Below are 17,527 nucleotides of genomic sequence, written 5' to 3'. Positions count from 1 at the left end.
CAATACAATCCTCAATAAGATAAAGGTAAAGGTTTTCCCTGACATTAAGTCTGATCGTGCCCGACTCTGGGGGTTGGTGCTCATCTCCATTTCTAAGCTGAACAGCCGGTGTTTGCAGACACCTCCAAGGCCATGTGGCCGGCATGACTGCATGGAGCACCATTACCATCCTCAATGGAGAAACCTAAACTGCCACATTTCTGGTTCTTTTTCCTTTATGATTTTTTTTTAAGTAGAGCCATCACAAATATTCAGTTGATTTCGCCTTTAGACTTTTCTGATCGCTTCTTCCTTGAAGGAAAGTAACCAGGAACACTGTATTTCCAAATCATTCTGCAACTTTGTCCTAGAAACAATCTGCAGTAAAACCTACAGTTCCAGCACACTGAATGATGGGTAGAAACTGGCAGATCTCCATTGTGATGGATAACGCAATCAGGTTTTGGCAAAAAAATAAATAAAAATAAAAGGGGGGGGGGGCAAGTCTTGTCCCGCATTTAAAGCAACATCAAAGACAGAATATTTACCAACTCAACCTGATCACAAAGTATGTTTGGTTCATCTAATAAGAAATGAATAGCTTCAAATATGCAGGCAACATATGGAGTGGGGCAAGGGAGGTCAGACTAGTTAAACAACTGCTACAAACTTGTAAATAATCAAATCTACAAAAGAGTAACTTTTGTGAATGTGGGAGGCTAATTGTAGTGTTTTGGTTGTCATACATTCAAGATTCCACAAGAGGGACACCAGCATTAAGAAATACATCTAATCCAAAATCTAAGCTCTGCTTCCCTCCCTGCAATTTCCATCATTTCACCCTTCTCAAAAGTAGAACCTCCTACCAGCCACATCCTCTCAATCCTAAAAAGCAATTGTTTGTGTATGTGGGGGAACATATTCCTTCAAGGAGGTCTCTCCTGCCTTGAAGAAAAACAAATGCTGTCAGAACAGGATGAGTCAGGGCTGAGTGTGCCTGTGAGTCAGCAACCTTCACTTCCTTGTGTTTCATTCATAAAAATATACATTTAAGCCACTGTGGAATGTCCCTGCCAAGTCTGTACAGCACGTTCCAGGGCACAAGACTTGATTTAGCCAAGGAAGGAAATGACTGGTGCTACTTAACTTCTTTCTGCTCAATGGAGAGAGGCAACTAAATCATGCTACTAGTTTAACCCAGCTCACAAAAAGTTGGCAAGCTGCTGTGAAGTTGACTGGAATGACTACATGCAGCTATCGGGCACTTGTAGTTGAAACAGAGGTTTAGTTCTAAGTATGTTCACAGTTGTCACTGGAAATTACGCCACGTTACTAGCAATTTAACCCCTGCAGGTAATGCAAGTTTCCATTAGGAAGGGCTCTGCCACACAGGAATGTGTTCCTTGGTCTACTGTGGTGTATGTGTGTGTAGCCCTCAAGGTAGCCCTCAAGAGCCCTTTTGTGCGTCATATGTTTATTCCACATACCCCAAATTTTGGGTGGCTGAATGAAAAATCATCCTAAAAAGACCTCTCTTAATTGCTACACCGTGAACAGCAGTTTGTCAATCAATGAACTCCCTACTAACCCTCAAACGCTGAAAATCAAAATGAGGGGGGGGGGCATGAAAATCAGCCTGCATGCATGCATGCTGCAGTCACTCACTCCTGCTCTACTAGTTTCTCACCTTCAACATCACCAAGGCTAATTCTGTTATTCTCCAGTCTTCTAAGCAGGGCCCAAAAGCAGGAACTATAGCATTATCTGCATGTGTGAGCTCATCTGCACCCTTTTAGCCATTCCAGCCAAGTGTCAACTTTAGACAGAAAGAAAGTCCAGCCAGCCAGCCAGCGATCACGAGGATGCAGTTAGGCTCACTAGAATACCCCGCAGCATTGATAAAAGAAGAATGTGGCAAGAATGACAGTATAGTGATAGCAGAAGAATCCAAGACTTATTTTCCTGTTGCCCAAAATCTTTTGTGAGAAATTAAAGGGCAAATACGTTTTCTTGCTTTGTGTTGTTCTATGTCAGTGTTGCAAGCAGGAAACAAACAGAAGAGAACAAAAGGAAAACAATTTCTGAACAAAAGAGAAACAAAATCTGGTTCCATGTTTTGGAAGGCTGCTGTTGCCTATTAGAAGCCCTTCTAGTTAGTTGCTTCTGGCAGGATTGCCCTACATTCAGTTCATACTTGGGTGGCCGTGGACAGATTTGTAATGTGAGTGCCACCAGCGTCTTCTAAAGCTCTGGGCAGAATGGAGAAAGCAGCAAGTTTCATATTCATACAACCCACCCAAGTAACTATAAGAAAAACACTGCAATCTTTCTCCGTCCTCTACAGAGTGCTGCTGTTCAGTGGTCCAAACCAAGTTAGGAACTCAAATTTGAATCATTTAGATGCCTTAAGAATTGGGAAACATTATTTCTCTTCCATAAACTGCACTCTTTTTTCCTCATTTATTTCATATTCACATTAAAGGAAGGGAAATTTAAACTCTGCGGTACTCATCTTTCCCTGCATCTGGATTTTTTTTTCTTCCAACAACAGTTATTGTAAGTCACCAGGGCTTTGGCCTGGACAAGGGCTTTGCCAGTGCCACAATGCCTACAAAGATATCCTTTAGCACTCACACAATATTCATATCCTCCACTTGTTTATCAAATTCTTCTGCCCTACTTTTGCCTTAGCAACAACCCAAAAAGAAGCCTGATGCTGCAACATTCAACTAACAAGAATACAGAGAGAGCAAGTCATTGATCAAGAAGCTGTTGGTTGCTGCTGTTTCACCCAGGTTGGTATGCCTTAAGGAAGATTTTTACCAGACTGTTTCTTCCTCTCTGCCCATCCCCAACCCACAAATTCTCAAGTGGAGACTGATGGAAAAGCAGTGAAACAAGGCAAGGGAAAAAGTATAAAGAACCTTTCTTTGCTTCTGCACCTGGGGATTTGGGGATAGAAAGTGAAAGAAAAAGAATGGATTGCACGGACTGACCAACCCTATATAGCAGGGGTCCCCAAACTTTTTAAACAGGGGGCCAGTTCACAATCCCTCAGACCGCTGGAGGGCCAGACTATAGTTAGCCACCAAGCAATCAATCAATCAATCAATCAATCAATAATAATAATAATAATAATAATAATAATAATAATAATAATAATAATAATAATGAGGTTGGAAGAGACCCCTTGGGCCATTTAGTCCAACCCCTTTTTGCCTTTGTGCACCAAAAGCACAAGCAAAGCACCACTGACAGGTGGCCATCCAGTCTCAATGTTAATAATAATAATAATAAAGAGGGTTGGAAGACACTCCTTGGGCCATTTAGTCCAACCCAAAAGCACAAGCAAAGCACCTCTGACAGATCGTCTCCCAGCCTCAATGTTAATATTAATAATAATAATAATAATAATAATAATAATAATAATAATAATAAAGAGGGTTGGAAGACACCCCTTGGGCCATTTAGCCCAACCTCCTTCTGCCTTTGTGCACCAAAAGCACAAGCAAAGCACCCCTGACAGATGGCCTCCCAGCCTCAATGTTAATATTAATATTTAATAATAATAATAATAAAAATAATAATAAAGATGGTTGGAAGAGACCCCTTGGGCCATTCAGTCCAACCCCCTTCTGCCTTTGTACTGTGGGGGCTGGATAAATGGCTTTGATGGGCCGCATGTGGGATGTAGTTTGGGGACCCCTGCTATATAGGATTGTGAACATTAGGCCCTGTTGAGTTCAACTTGATCTTCTGCCACTATGCATAAGGCTACAATCTCCAAAAAGAAGGGGGGGGGGAGAGAGAAAAGAAGTTGATGAGTGAATGTAAGAATAGGGCACAAGGGTACTGATCTGTGACAATACTGAGATCACCTTTTCATTTTACCATGTCTTTGAGGCTCAAGTCCTAATCTTTGTGTGTATTGAATTGCTTGAACAAATTCTTTGTGATTAGCCAGGTCCCCGGGGCATTCCTTTCATGATGGTGCTCACAACTATTTACCATATTTCAGAAGAAACCCACAGGCCCCAGCCCCAATACTAGAGGGTTGAGAAGTTCTCTCTATCTAGGCCCTCCAAAATGCCTATAGTATTTCACATTTCACCATAATCACTGAGTCTGCCCAAACTGATGATAAATTTCTTGTTCCTTCAACCTCTTTTATTTTTTATCTTTTGCAGCCAAAGTGAGCCCTCTCCATAGCAATCAACGATGAAATCTGAGATTGAGGAATTCCTGTGATTGGGCACCAATGTGTCTTTCTCTCCCTAAGAGTATGAGGAAACAGCAAAGATGAGAATCTCAATCTTTGGCATGCAATGTGATTCATGTCCAGACAATGCAAATTACTCTGGAGAATTGGTGGCTAACATATGCTGGTATGAAGCGCTACTCTTATAATTTCTGACCACTAATTATGCTGATGGGTTGATGAGAACTGGAACAAACATAACTACTACTACCACTACTACTACTACTACTACTACTATTACTACTTTGTTCTTATATCCCGCCCTATCTCTCTGAAGGGACTCAGGGCAGCTTACATGGGGAACAAGCCCAGTAATGCAACAATAAAATACAACAACGCAAGATACATTCAATTACAATGTGATAAAATAAGTTTCTTCCTAAAGTATAAACTCAACTGCCATTAGCATATTGTAAATATACAGATTCATGTCAAGCCATTTTGAGCTTTTCTTTCTAATTTTTAATTTATATGTGTGCATTCAACAGCAGTCAAAAAGTCCCTTGAACATACACAAGCCACTTTCTTCTTTCTGGGTAGGTCTGTTTCACTTATGTTTAAACTCATAAGAGGTCTGCAAAAAGTATGTTTTATAGCAGAGATTGGTCATTATACAGATGTGTTTGGCCTGCAGTTCCCATAATATCTCACAACTGGGTCCACTAGTTAGGTCTGATGCGACTCTTCAGCCAAAAACATATGAAAGCCCACTCTTTTTTCAGAGCATGATGTTATGTCCATCCGTCGTTCTTTTGAGTTTCCAACACTAGGTAGCTATGATATACCACTTTGCAGTGTCTTGGCGATCCTGTGTTTATTCCTGAGTGACACTCTGGGACTCAGTGAAAAATGAAAAATGCACTATTCAGGAGGGAATTTACAGGAGGCATTTAACTTTCCCGGATTACCCTGAGTTAACATCATTTTCACATTAAAAATGACTTGTAGCTGCCTGCTGCTACTATCCAGTAAACCCTTAGCCTGAGGGAGGAGCTGTATTAGCAGGTCAATGGGAGGCACACTATCAAAAGCCTCTAAAATCTGGAACCTCATGCTGCATGATAGAAAATAAATGATGGGGTACTGGTTAATCCCATTTTAATATACTAGATATACTAGAATAACATTGTAAGTTTATAGGAAAAAAACAAACTTCTTACAGGGTGTATTATATGTTTGCATCAGCTGGGTGACCTAACATCAACTACTTGCTCAGCCGGATCTACCTCATGTGGTTACTGGAGAAGATAAAGTGAGGAGTATGAGAACTTTAAGCTAACTGAATGGAAGATAGGCTATTATTTCAATTAACTCACTAAAGGCTCTATAGAAAGAAGATACATAAATCTTAAATGAAGAAAAAATCTGCAATAAAAATCACCCAAATGGCAGATAGGGACACATGAGAGATTTGATCCTGGTTAATATAGTGTGCTCTGATTTGGGAGGGGGAGGGGGGTTTTGTTGGTGAATTCCTGAATCCACACCAGAACACCTTAGTGGGCTGTGAAATGCTGTGGCTGCTGTAAATAATCAAAGCCAGATGAAACTGGTTGAAACTCACTGAGCAAGAATGCCACAGTGGTAACACCAAATTTGAGCCAGCTAATAAAAAAACAAGCCATTTCCTGTTACTCACTTCTGGGCAATAAAGAAAGAACACTAGGAATAATTGAAACATTATATAGGGAAGATGCCAACATGATAGTTTTGCCTTCAAACCAAATATACTGCAGAAGAAAAACCCAAGCAATCTTGAAAGAAATACCTGCAGAAGCACCAGACACCCTCTCTGTGCTTCCACCTACAGACATAAGAAGCTCTCCTTCACTGCACAAAAAACTTCCAGAAAAACATTCTTAAATTGCTGATTTGCAGAATTGTTCTTAATAGTTGCAGAACACACCATCTGATACAGTAGAGGCCCACCCAATATCACACATTTAGTGCCTTGGATCCTATCCCCACTACAGCATTTTGGAATGATGTGTTAAGGCAGAAGTGAACAACCGTTTTGATTTTTTTCTCTCTGAAATAAAGGGCAGTATATATTTCCCATAAGACATCATGCCCACTGGTTCACTTTCAGCATTGCTTCATCTTTCTACCATCTTTGGGCATGCACCATCCCATTTCCAGATACAAATATTATCTAAGTGGGTGAAACAAGAAATAATAATAATAATAACTTTATTTTTATACCCCGCCCCATCTCCCCGAAGGGACTCGGGGCGGCTTACATGGGGCCAGGCCCGATAAAACAAACAAAACAGTAACAAAGCAATAAAACAATTATCCCAGTAAAAAACATCAACATCAATAAAAACAATCTTTAAAATCAACAAGCAGGATACAGTGTTAAAAACAGGAGACTAATTCGTAGATCCCAGGTGAGATGCAGAGTGATACGAAATGGGAAAAGGAAATTTCATAGTTGGACAATAAAGTGCGGTATAAAATGGCAAGACAACAACAATGGGACTATTATGGAATGGACAGATAGATCAATCCAGCAACAACTAAACATCGAAGGCCTTTTGAAACAGCCAGGTTTTTAAGCTCTTCCGGAAGGAGAGGAGGGTAGGGGCCTGCCTGATCTCTCTAGGTAGAGAGTTCCAAAGCCGGGGGGCCACGACGGAGAAGGCCCTCTCTCTCGTCCCCACCAACCGCGACTGTGAAGGTGGTGGGAGCGAGAGAAGGGCCTCCCCCGACGAGCGAAGAGAACGTGTGGGTTCATAGAGGGAGATGCGGTCTCTAAGGTAGGTGGGTCCCAAACCGTTTAGGGCTTTGTAGGTGATAACCTGCACCTTGAATTGGGCCCGGAAAGTAAATGGCAGCCAGTGGAGCTCCTTAAACAGAGAGACTGTGTTTTACAGCAGATATAAAAGGAAAAGGAATAAATTACTTCTTTCAAGCACAGGGTCTGAAACAATTGTGTGCCATTTTTCATAGCCATTTCAGCAGAAACACCAGCAAAGTGCAAAAAATGAGAGGCAACCCTTTGTTTGCAAAATTTCAGGTTCGTGAAGAACAATCACAGAAGCTGTTCAATCCTTGATAAAAGATTAACATGACATTCATTCAGTGCATCTACTCTCTTGATCCTAGAATGCTTTTTCCCCGTCTATAGAGACCACTATTCAAAAATAGGCTAACTAAAGCACCAAGCCTCTATTCCTTAGTGTGCTTTAAGCTATCCAGAGGAATGCTATTAGTCTTTTAAGAACAAAAACAAAACTTACTATTTTTTTGGGTCGCCCTCGAGGTTTCTTCCCAGTTGTTGTTGTTACAGAAGCTTTCTGGACAGAGAGGAAAAAAAAAACATGTCAGTCAAGGCAATGTACCAATCCACCATCATTCACCCCAACTCTAGAGCCGTTTAAGGCAGTCTGTATTTGGGATTTCTGCTTTTTGATTTGGCAGCTCTGAAAACAAATACAACGGAGCAACCACTGCAAAATGATATCAAGAGCAAGGAATGGTGGCTCCCAATCTTATAGGGTTCCTGGATCAGATTGTTTATTGTAATTTATTTCCCTCTAGCCCTGTTATAGGACAGAAAATGGCTTTAACTGCTTTGTGAGATGATCTTTTCTGAGAACTGGACAAAGTTACTCCTACAGGCTCTGCTTGTTTAGATACCATTCCCCATGGCACTCTTTCTGACCACCTCATTGGAATAGGACTTGAGGTACTGTTTTATAGTGGGACCATTCCTTTCTGGAAGAGTAAGCCTAGAAAGTGGCTTGTGGTGACTCAGTGTTCTGTTTTTGCTCCCCATTCTATTTGGCACAGATGTGAAACTGCAGGGATATTCGAGTTTTCGGGTCTGGTGCTGACACAGTATACTGATGATACTTAACTCTTATTTCCTCACTTTAGTCCAAAGACTGTAGTTGTAACTCTTAGCAATAAGACAAACTGAAACAAATTATAAACCAAATAAACCCTCAAAGCTCCTGACTTCATTCTCCAATCTACATAATTCTAATTTAGTACAGACCATGATTTGTCATGATATTTTAACTGGCAGAGAGAGCTGACAACTACATTTATTTATTTTGTGTCAAAAGCATTGCATAATAAATAAATTTAAAAGTGATGAAATAAAGGAAATCACAAGCAGCTAAATAGTTTTAGACCAAAAGCGGGCAACAGCGACCGCATTGTCTGTAGCTTTAAACAACTCCTCCTCCATACATGAGGCAGGACATTGTGGGCAAGCATACATATATGGAGTTGTTTGTTCTGCTCCACAGTCACACAAGGTGGAGGATTCCTCCAGGTAGTGCCACCTTGCCAAGTTGTCTTTAGATCTGCCCACTCCGCTTCTGAGTCTGTTTAGGGACTTCCAAGTTGCCCATTCTTGGTTTGCCCCTGGAGGAAGACCCTCATGGGGGGCCATCCAGTTAGAATTGCCTGGTTTAGCTGCCCAGAGGGACACTCTTGCTGTTGCTGGAGGAACATCAAGAGGAGTGGTGGTTCTCATGAAGCTCTTCCTTTGATCTGGTGGGAGGAGGCTGATAGTCATGCAGTGGGTGGCTTTCACAATGTTGGACCTTATTTCTCTCATAGTTAGCAGCAACTTCCTGTCGCACGTCAGGATGGACAATGCCAGCTAACTTGTAGAGTTTATCAAGAGGTGTAGATTTAAGGCATCCTGTGATTATTCTGCATGTTTCGTTCAGTGCTATGTCCACCTGCTTCACATGGGCAGACTTGTGCCAGACAGGACAGGCGTACTCAGCAGCTAAGACAAGGCCAGGGCTGATGTTCTTATTAATTGTGGGTCTGCACCCCATGCACTGCCAGTAAGTTTCCGCAGGATGTTGTTGCGTGCAGCTACTTTGTGCTTGGTGTTTGTGCAGTGTTTCCTATATGTTAGTGTTTGATCTAAGGCGACACCAAGGTATTTAGGATGGAAGCAGTGTTTGAGCTCTTGGCCTTCCCAAGTAACTTTCAGTTTCCTGTTGGCTTCACAGTTACGTAGGTGGAAAGCACACACTTGTGTCTTGGAAGGGTTATGCTTCAGGTGGTTCTCTTTGTAGTACTACATGAGAACTTTGTAGTACTACATGAGAAGGTGTTTAACCTCAAGCTTTGCTTATTTAATGGAAAAAGAAGTGTGGTGTTGTGAGAAGCATCTTTTAATGAAAGAAATAGGTAAAAGGTAATGAAGATAATGAAGCATTATTTATGTATTTGGACAGACCATCCATTTGCAAGCAGAACTAGTGCGAGAAGGCACCCTACTAGTACTTCACAGGACATACAACTCTCTTTCATTATGAAATTCATAAGGTCTCCAGAGGTTGACAGGTCACTAGAAGGCACACACACATTCCACTACTGAATTGATTTTGTAAAACTAATGCAAGCACCCAGTCAGAACAGTAAAAAAAAAGATGGGAGATAATGAAACAGGCCAACTTTGATGGAGACATAAGCTTAGGTTAGGTTTTAGGGATATGTAACTGAAAATCATTGTGTACATATAGCTAATCTTCACAATTGCCAAGAAAAACAAAAGACAGAAAATACTACAAGCACATCACGTCTTATGAATTTTAAGTTCATTTGGGAACCAGAGGATATGATTCATGTGTGCTTTGAAAGCACAGGGTTGGCATTGTGTCTTGTTCGACTGCCCTTTCCTTTTGCCTTTGGGGCCAATGCCACAGGGCCCTCCCTTGTCCTCTCTTCCCATCATAGTCATTTGGGCTCCAGCCCTATGACTCAGAGGAGTATGCAGGATATGAGTTGCATCTTTTCAAAACAGGTCTAAACACACCACATGCATGGAACTTTTAAACAAACTCCTCCTACCCTCCCAGCATGGTGGCAAACATGTGCACAAGAAGGTCATAGGTTTGGCTTCTATTGTCATGGACCAATCCTCTGATATCTGGTATGCTGGCTAGTCCCAGCTTTCATCTACAGCATACAATACCATGCTTACCCTCCAGGAAACCATATTCTGTTATTTTTGTTTTAACTTCATTGGAACCAACTGTGACCATTCACTACAAAGCAGAGGGTGCTGAAGACTATCAGATATTACAGTTCAGCAAATCAAACATGTCAACTCTCAAACATTTCCAAATAGCTGATGAGAAGCTAACAGAATCAGTAGAAGAAACACTGCTTCTGGCAGATCTAATGGGCTCATCATTTTGTCAACTGCTCCCTCTCATTTTTGTTTCAAGATACATGAATTGTAGGGCCAACTTTTTGGTCACACACTTAAAGCAAAATCACAGAGACGAACTGGTATTTTATCAAAGGCAATACCTAGGGGAAGTTCAAGTAGGATATCGACAAGCTGAAATGTGTCCAGAGGAAGATTGTAAGAGATTTGGAAACCATGTTCTATGATCTTAGGGAGCTTGGGATGTTTAGCTTGGAGAAAAGAAGACTGAAAAGTGAGGCGATAGCTATCTTTAAATGATAATAATTTTAAAATAGCTGAAGGGATGTCATGTAGAAGATGGAGCAAGAATATTTTCTGCTGCTCCAGACTAAGACATGACTCAATGAATCCAAGAGACCAAAGATTCAACTGAAACATTGCGAAGAACTTTCCGATAATCAGAGCTATTCAACAATAGAATAGATTGGTGGACTCTCCTTTGGATACTCATATTTTGGGGATGCTTTGTATAATCCTGCCTGGTAGGGGTTGGATTAGATGATCCATGAAGTCCTTCCCAACTCTATGAAATCAGTGATAATAAAGAGTGGAGTTTACTTAGAATCATAAACTTAGCTCCATTCTTTATTGTCACTGCATTGGTTAAACCCAGGCCACAAGGGACCAAGAATAAATCTATGAGAAGTCTGAAGGAAAGGCTGACTCCACTTGCTCCTTGGGTGGCAACATGCATATCCTTACAAAGACCAGCAAGCAATCATCAGAGCAGCAGTTCCAAATGTTTTGTGCTAGAAGTGCAATGCAGGTGAAAGTACAGTTATCCATCACTGACACGTAAATATCATAGGTAATGCTCAGTGTTCCTGCAATGTGAATGTATCTAATCTTTTATCTGAGTCACAGAAAGGCTCTGTATTAAATCATACTAATTGGATCTTCTGTTTGAATATTAAGCCAACTAATGATGGATGAGGCTCTTTCACCAACTCCAAGAAGTAGAAGGGAGGAAGGCAGCACAGTGGTTGCAGGGCTACAGGAAACAGAAGCAACTGTCTCCAAAACTTACTAGATGCTCTCCGCCTTTGTATTTCACAATTAGAACAGATGGCAAAAGGCTAGGTCTAAGCTGGGGTATCCACTAAAATAGCTTATGCAGCCTGGCTTCAAATCCAGGACCAGGCATCTGCTGTTCTAAAGCAGTTGTGACACTTTTCTTGGTATCGACCCTGCATCATGCCATGTTAAGGGGGGAAAGACTATATCTTTTATTAATTGGGCCAGATGTTTTTTTTAAATTTCATACAGAGAGAGACAGCTGCGAAGGTGTCAACTGTGGGGAGTATTTATTCCCTTGGTCTTTTACCAGTCATCAGCCAGCTTCAACTCTATGGCACTTGATGGTATCAGGGCTTTATTCTCCCCAGAATGGAGATCAGTGGAGTTCAAGAGGTGCTCAGTTGTTAACCTTGGGGAACAGTAATTCTAAAGTGCCAAAGTTGTATGATGGTGGGAAAACCCTTCCGCATCACTTTATTCCCCAAGGAATTTCTATCCTTCTCCCCTGCATGACCTAATGGGGCATATCCCTTTCTCCTACTTGTAGCTGTGCAAAGTCCAACTGTCAAAATGCATACATACAAAAAAGCAAATGTTACCAGCTGTCCAGCTAACTCAGATCTTTGGCACACACAATAGCTTAGACTGGATGTCTGTGAGACTTCTGTATTCCCTCTCCTTTTGTTGGAAGCTGAAGCTCCCCAGACTAAAAAGACTGTTGTCGTCATTTGAAATTGTGTTTCAAAAACTATTTTAAGGCTCAGCAATGTTTGAGTCTCTGGCTTCACATATTTCCTAAGACAGCAGAGGCTATGAGTGAACATGCACATTTGTAAAGAAAAGTTACTTGGCTTCCTCTATTAGCCAGTTCTGCCACTGAAATCCTTTTCCAGCCCAAAGTAGAGTGAAATGAGATTTAGGCATGGGAGAGATTGTTGAGAAGAAATAACCAACTGAAGTAAAAGAGGTCTATTTTAGAGGTGGGGATCCAAACGCAAGACAATGTCACAACTGTTTTTTTTACAACCACATCTCATCAATTAATTATTATTGGCTGTAATAACAGTATTAGAAAACTCCCAAATAATCCAATGTAGGAAGAATGATTTAGACTCTTCCTTCCCTGGAAAAATATGTTTGCTCAGGAAGCACTCTAAGGCAGTGGTTCTCAACCTTTTTAATGCTGCAACCCCTTAATACAGTTCCTCATGTTGTGGTGACCCCTAAAAATAAAATTATTTTTGTTGCTACTTCATAACTGTCATTTTGCTATTGTTATGAATTGTAATGTAAATATCTGATATGTAGGATGTATTTTCATTCACTGGGCCAAATTTGGCACAAATACCCGATACACACAAATTTGAATACTGGTGGGGTTGGGGGGGATGATTTTGTAATTTGGGAGTTGTAGTTGCTGGGATTTATAGTTCACCTATAATCAAAGAGCATTCATAACTCCACCAATGATGGAATTGAACCAAACTTGGCACGGAGAACTCCCATGAACAACAGGAAATACTGGAAGGGTTTGGTGAGGATTGACCTCGAGTTTGGAAGTTGTAATTCATCTACATCCAGAGAGCATTGTGGACTCAAACAATGATGGATCTGGACCAAACTTGGTACAAATACTCAATATGCCCAAATCTGAACACTGGTGGAGTTTGGGGAAAATAGACCTTGACATTTGGCAGTTGTAGTTGCTGGGATTTATAGTTCATCTACAATCCAAGAGTCCTCTGAACCCCACCAACGATTAAATTGGGCCAAACTTCTCACACAGAACCCCCATGACCAACAGAAAATACTGGTCTTTGGCAACCCCTCTGAACCTCCCTCATGATCCCCCAGAGGTCCCAACCCCCATGTTGAGAAACACTGCTTTAGGGGCATCTCTATAGTCATTTACACTGGGTCAGTTTTAATGGAGTGACTCCAACCTGTCCAGACCACCTTTGTGTTGGCACGTTTGAGTCTTTTGTGACATTTCCCTTACCTGATCAACGGTTGCGTCATTCCTAACCGGGCACTGTCTGCTTGTCCATGGAAGGTTGCTTACTGAACCCTGTTCCTAAAATTAACCAATCAAATATCTAATCATTAATTTGTTTGGAAAAGCTCTCACATCGTGATGGTGACAATATGCTTGTTGAGTCAGAATGATTAACTGATGATTTTGATAGCAAATTTTCACAAGTTGTGTTTGTTGTTCAGTTGTGATTTTTGCATGGTTAATCTCCAAGGTCGTCTTTTAAAAATCTTTCTCTTTTTAAAAAAAAGCAAACTAAAGAAAAATAATTTTCAAAACCTTATTGAAGCATCAGACTCCTTTGTGACTTTTGTCTCATCATGTGGCTGAAGATGATTTCAAATATACTGCTCAACCCACAGAATACCTACCCTTCCCTTTGAAGTGGCCTTGTTTTTGCTCCCCTTTGGTCTGCCACGTGGTCTCTTGGGTGGTGGTGGTTCACTGGATTCTTGCTGAAAAGAATAAGCACTGCGGTCAGGGCAAGGAAGAAAAGCAAACTAAAGCACATACATCCTCCAAGACTAGGTCGGGGCAGGTTCAGTTCCACCTAGTCGCCAGTTAGAAGCCCTGGAGTTTATAGTTTGGTGAGATACTAGACCTGTCTGGCAGAGAATTCTAAACACCATTCCTTAAACTTCAGATGTCATGATGTCATGGCAATTATAGTGTGAAAGGGCCCTTGCATATTAATTTTTGTTTGTGGAAAATGTGTATCTTATACTAAAAAATGGGAAACAGGTATTGCTAGACTGCCACTCTCATCATCTCTGACTACTGGCTATCCTGGGCATGAGAGACAGAGTCCAATACCCGGAGGGCCATTTGTCAATAAAAAGGTAAAGCTTTCCCCTTGACATGAAGTCTAGTCGCATCCGACTCTGGGGGTTGGTGCTCATCTCAATTTCTAAGCTGAATAGCCGGCGTTGTCCGTAGACACCTCCACGTCATGTGGCCAGAACCGTTACTTTCCCATCGGGGTGGTACCTACTGCTCTACTCACATTTGCTTGTTTTCAGACTACTAGGTTGGCAGAAGCTGGGGCTAACAGCGGGAGTTCACCCAGTCCCACAGATTCGAACCTCCAACTTTCTGGTCATCAAGTTCGTAGCTCAGCAGTTTAACCTGCTGCTCCACCGCAGCCCCAATTTGTTTGTCAATATTCTTGTAATATTTGAAATACAGTGTCACTCATGTCACACCTTGAGTAATGCAGGCTACACAGGTTTCCTACAGAGTCTGCCCACAATCAATATTGGCAATCCAATGGAAACAGCTCTACCTTGTCAGAAAAATGAACTCAAAATCTCAACTGTTCTCAGAAACGTTTAACTCCTCCCCAGTTCAAAGTAAAGAGCAAGGATCTATTCTTAAGAGGCCAAACTAAAGAGATCAGTGCACAATTATAGAGTTTCACAAGGTCTTTGATAGATCAAAAAGTACCGCTCAAATGTTTGATAGATTTTTTTAAAGGTGGAAACATAAAAGGGAAATGAGATTTAATGCTAAATAAGTTTGGAACTGTTAAGAACTTACCCTGTGAAAGTGCAACACTTTTTTGAGAGAACAGAAAGGCAAGTTTATTTATTTGGGAACTTTGCCTCCTCACACAAAAATACAACCTAAAAACGTAATAGCAGCAGAATAATATTTGTAACTTACATAATTCTGCCAAGTTAAGTGTCACACAGAAACTGTTCCTAATTCCCTGCCGCATTCTGTTTATAGCTGCAGCTAATAGCCAATCAGTAATCTAACACCAGCAGCCCCGTCTCATCCTTCACCAAAGCAAATGCCTCATTCTACCAACTCAGGCAGATGGAAGAACCGGAGAGTGGCAGCTGTGTCTCAGACCAAGTAGAAAAAATGGGAGAGGACAGCTTTGAGCTTATAGCTTCATGTTAGGACTCAACAGTAATTCTATTAACAGGGGTCATAAGTTAGGGTTGCAAGACCTGGCTGAAAGCAACCGTGGCCAATGGCTCCAGAAGTAATTAGTTCAATACAAAGTGTATCAACATCAAGTCCAAACTAGTTTTAAGTGTATAGGCGGTAATCAGGACAATGGAAGCATGTTTTGCATGCCCCGAAGCAAACCTGATATGGCAGGGACAAACAAGTAACATTACGTTATACAAATAGAGCGGGCATACTGAAAGAAATTTTATTGGAACTAAATTTGTCTGTTTAGGAAATCAATTGAAATACAACTTTCCAATATACTATATATAATAAAGCGGCTATCTCTATCTTTCCCTTCCTTATAGATGTCCACATCAACACAACACACAGCATGTGAGCAACAGACCTGGAGGGATTAGGGAGGATTGTATTTTTTTACAGAAAGTTACCAAAGAGGTTGGCAACTGCATATGATAACTGCTGCTTTTCCTTCTTCCTTGGCAGGAGGTTGGACTGGATGGCCCGTGAGGTTTCTTCCAACTCTTATGATTTTATAGGGCAGATTGCTAATTTTTGTCCCTACTATTCAAGGAGTAATGTCTTGTCACTTCCAATTTCATTTTTGTCTGGTCTGAAGCCTTTTGGGAGGAGGAAAAGTCAAACTCATATTACATTTTCAGTGATATAAAGGGTATGTATGGCAGAGTTGATTGTCTTTGAGGAAGACTGCTGGGAAGCTGCAAAAATAGATTTGGGAGATGCATGCAATCCATGGACAGCACTTTCTCAATTCTTGCCTTTGTGCATTAAAAGTCTTGCTCCCTACTAAAAGTAAGGCATCAAAGATTGTCAGGGACAATATTCCCCAGCAGCTTCAAGCAACACTGGAGCCCATAACCAGTAACCAAACTATTGTAAAGAGAAAGTCAAGAGTTTAAAGATGACAATGAGTTCAAAGCATGGAATAATGTCACTAAAAGGCTTGTGAAACTTCTTTAGCAATCAAGTTCACATCACATGAGCCAATATGACTCACCAACCCTAAAGGGCAGCAGAGCTAGTACCATCTTGCTAAATAAAATTCCATATCACGAGGATCAGAAGAACTAACTGAGAGCAAAACTATCTTCTAGGGTACATAGCTAGAGATATCAATTGTGCATAGGTCAAATCTTTAAATGATACTGTTTTCTGAATACATCTGATAATAAACATTCTGATATCTGCAAACACAAGGAACCCATTTAAACACTATGGGATTAGTCATGTGGAAAAAACTCATCACTCTGAGAGTACGTCAACATGAGGCAAAACATCCTTTCTTCAACAGAGGACTTGCTTTCATTAACTATGTAAACCTAATGACCTATTGATCCTGATGTCTCCTTTCGTATCAATAATAACCTTGCTTGCACCATAGTAGTTCTCTCCTGCATTTCCATTTTGCTGTGTCATTGCTACTTCTAGCAACAGCTAACAAAAGACAGTATCTGCTTTCCTGCTTGCAAAAGCGTCTCTTATCATCACAGCAATAAAGGAAGCAATGTGCAAACCTGAGGCTGCTTCCTGGGCCGTCCTCGTCCTCTTTTCTCAGAGACATCCTTGTCTTTTTTGCCAGCTAGGGATTGGCCAGATTTTGCACTAGATTCACTCATCTTCCTTCTCTGAAAGAATAAAAATAAAATTAAGGTTATAGGGTCAGAATACCTTAAAGGTACTAAATCCTAGCTGATCTTGGAAACTAAGCAGGGCCAGCCCTGGTTAGTATTTGATGAGAGACTGGCCACAAAAACCACGCAATTATTCAGGGCAAGGAACTGATGAAACAATCTCCAGATATTCCTCGCTTAAGAAAATCCTATGAAATTAATGGGATCACTATAAGTCAACAGACAACTTGAAGGCATACACACACACACTCTTTCTCCCAAATGGCCAATCTATTCTCCAGATTACTGGTCTGGAGACTGCAACTGGATGTTGCCATATAAAATGACCACTTCATAATTCTTAGGCTGTCTATACACCTAGAGATGGATAACCCACGACATATCTCATGCAAGACCTGCCCTTTTAAAGGGTATCTCTCTCTCTCACACACACACACACACACACACATGTATGAAATGGTAATTTCAGCACACACTTT

The 17,527-nt window shown here is 41.0% G+C and overlaps 1 protein-coding gene across 6 annotated transcripts in view; it reads right to left on the bottom strand.

Annotated features, from left to right (window-relative positions):
* hmga1 (high mobility group AT-hook 1) overlaps positions 1-17,527 on the bottom strand; it is a 36,090-nt gene that overhangs the window by 2,043 nt on the left and 16,520 nt on the right. For 4 of the 6 annotated variants that reach the window (XM_062978468.1, XM_062978469.1, XM_062978470.1 and 1 more), the window contains 4 exons: positions 16,932-17,042; positions 13,848-13,931; positions 13,444-13,518; positions 7,480-7,536 (listed from right to left, as the gene is read on the bottom strand). In XM_062978468.1, coding sequence (XP_062834538.1) covers positions 7,480-7,536; positions 13,444-13,518; positions 13,848-13,931; positions 16,932-17,033 — 318 coding nt within the window. In that variant the 5' untranslated portion in view covers positions 17,034-17,042. The remainder of the gene's footprint in view (positions 1-7,479; positions 7,537-13,443; positions 13,519-13,847; positions 13,932-16,931; positions 17,043-17,527) is intronic. The other 2 variants (XM_062978471.1, XM_016993299.2) reach the window with 1 other exon arrangement.

Source organism: Anolis carolinensis, chromosome 4 (genome assembly GCF_035594765.1).
Source record: "Anolis carolinensis isolate JA03-04 chromosome 4, rAnoCar3.1.pri, whole genome shotgun sequence".
Lineage (NCBI taxonomy): Eukaryota > Metazoa > Chordata > Lepidosauria > Squamata > Dactyloidae > Anolis > Anolis carolinensis.
This window is presented reverse-complemented; position numbering and strand designations above follow the sequence as displayed.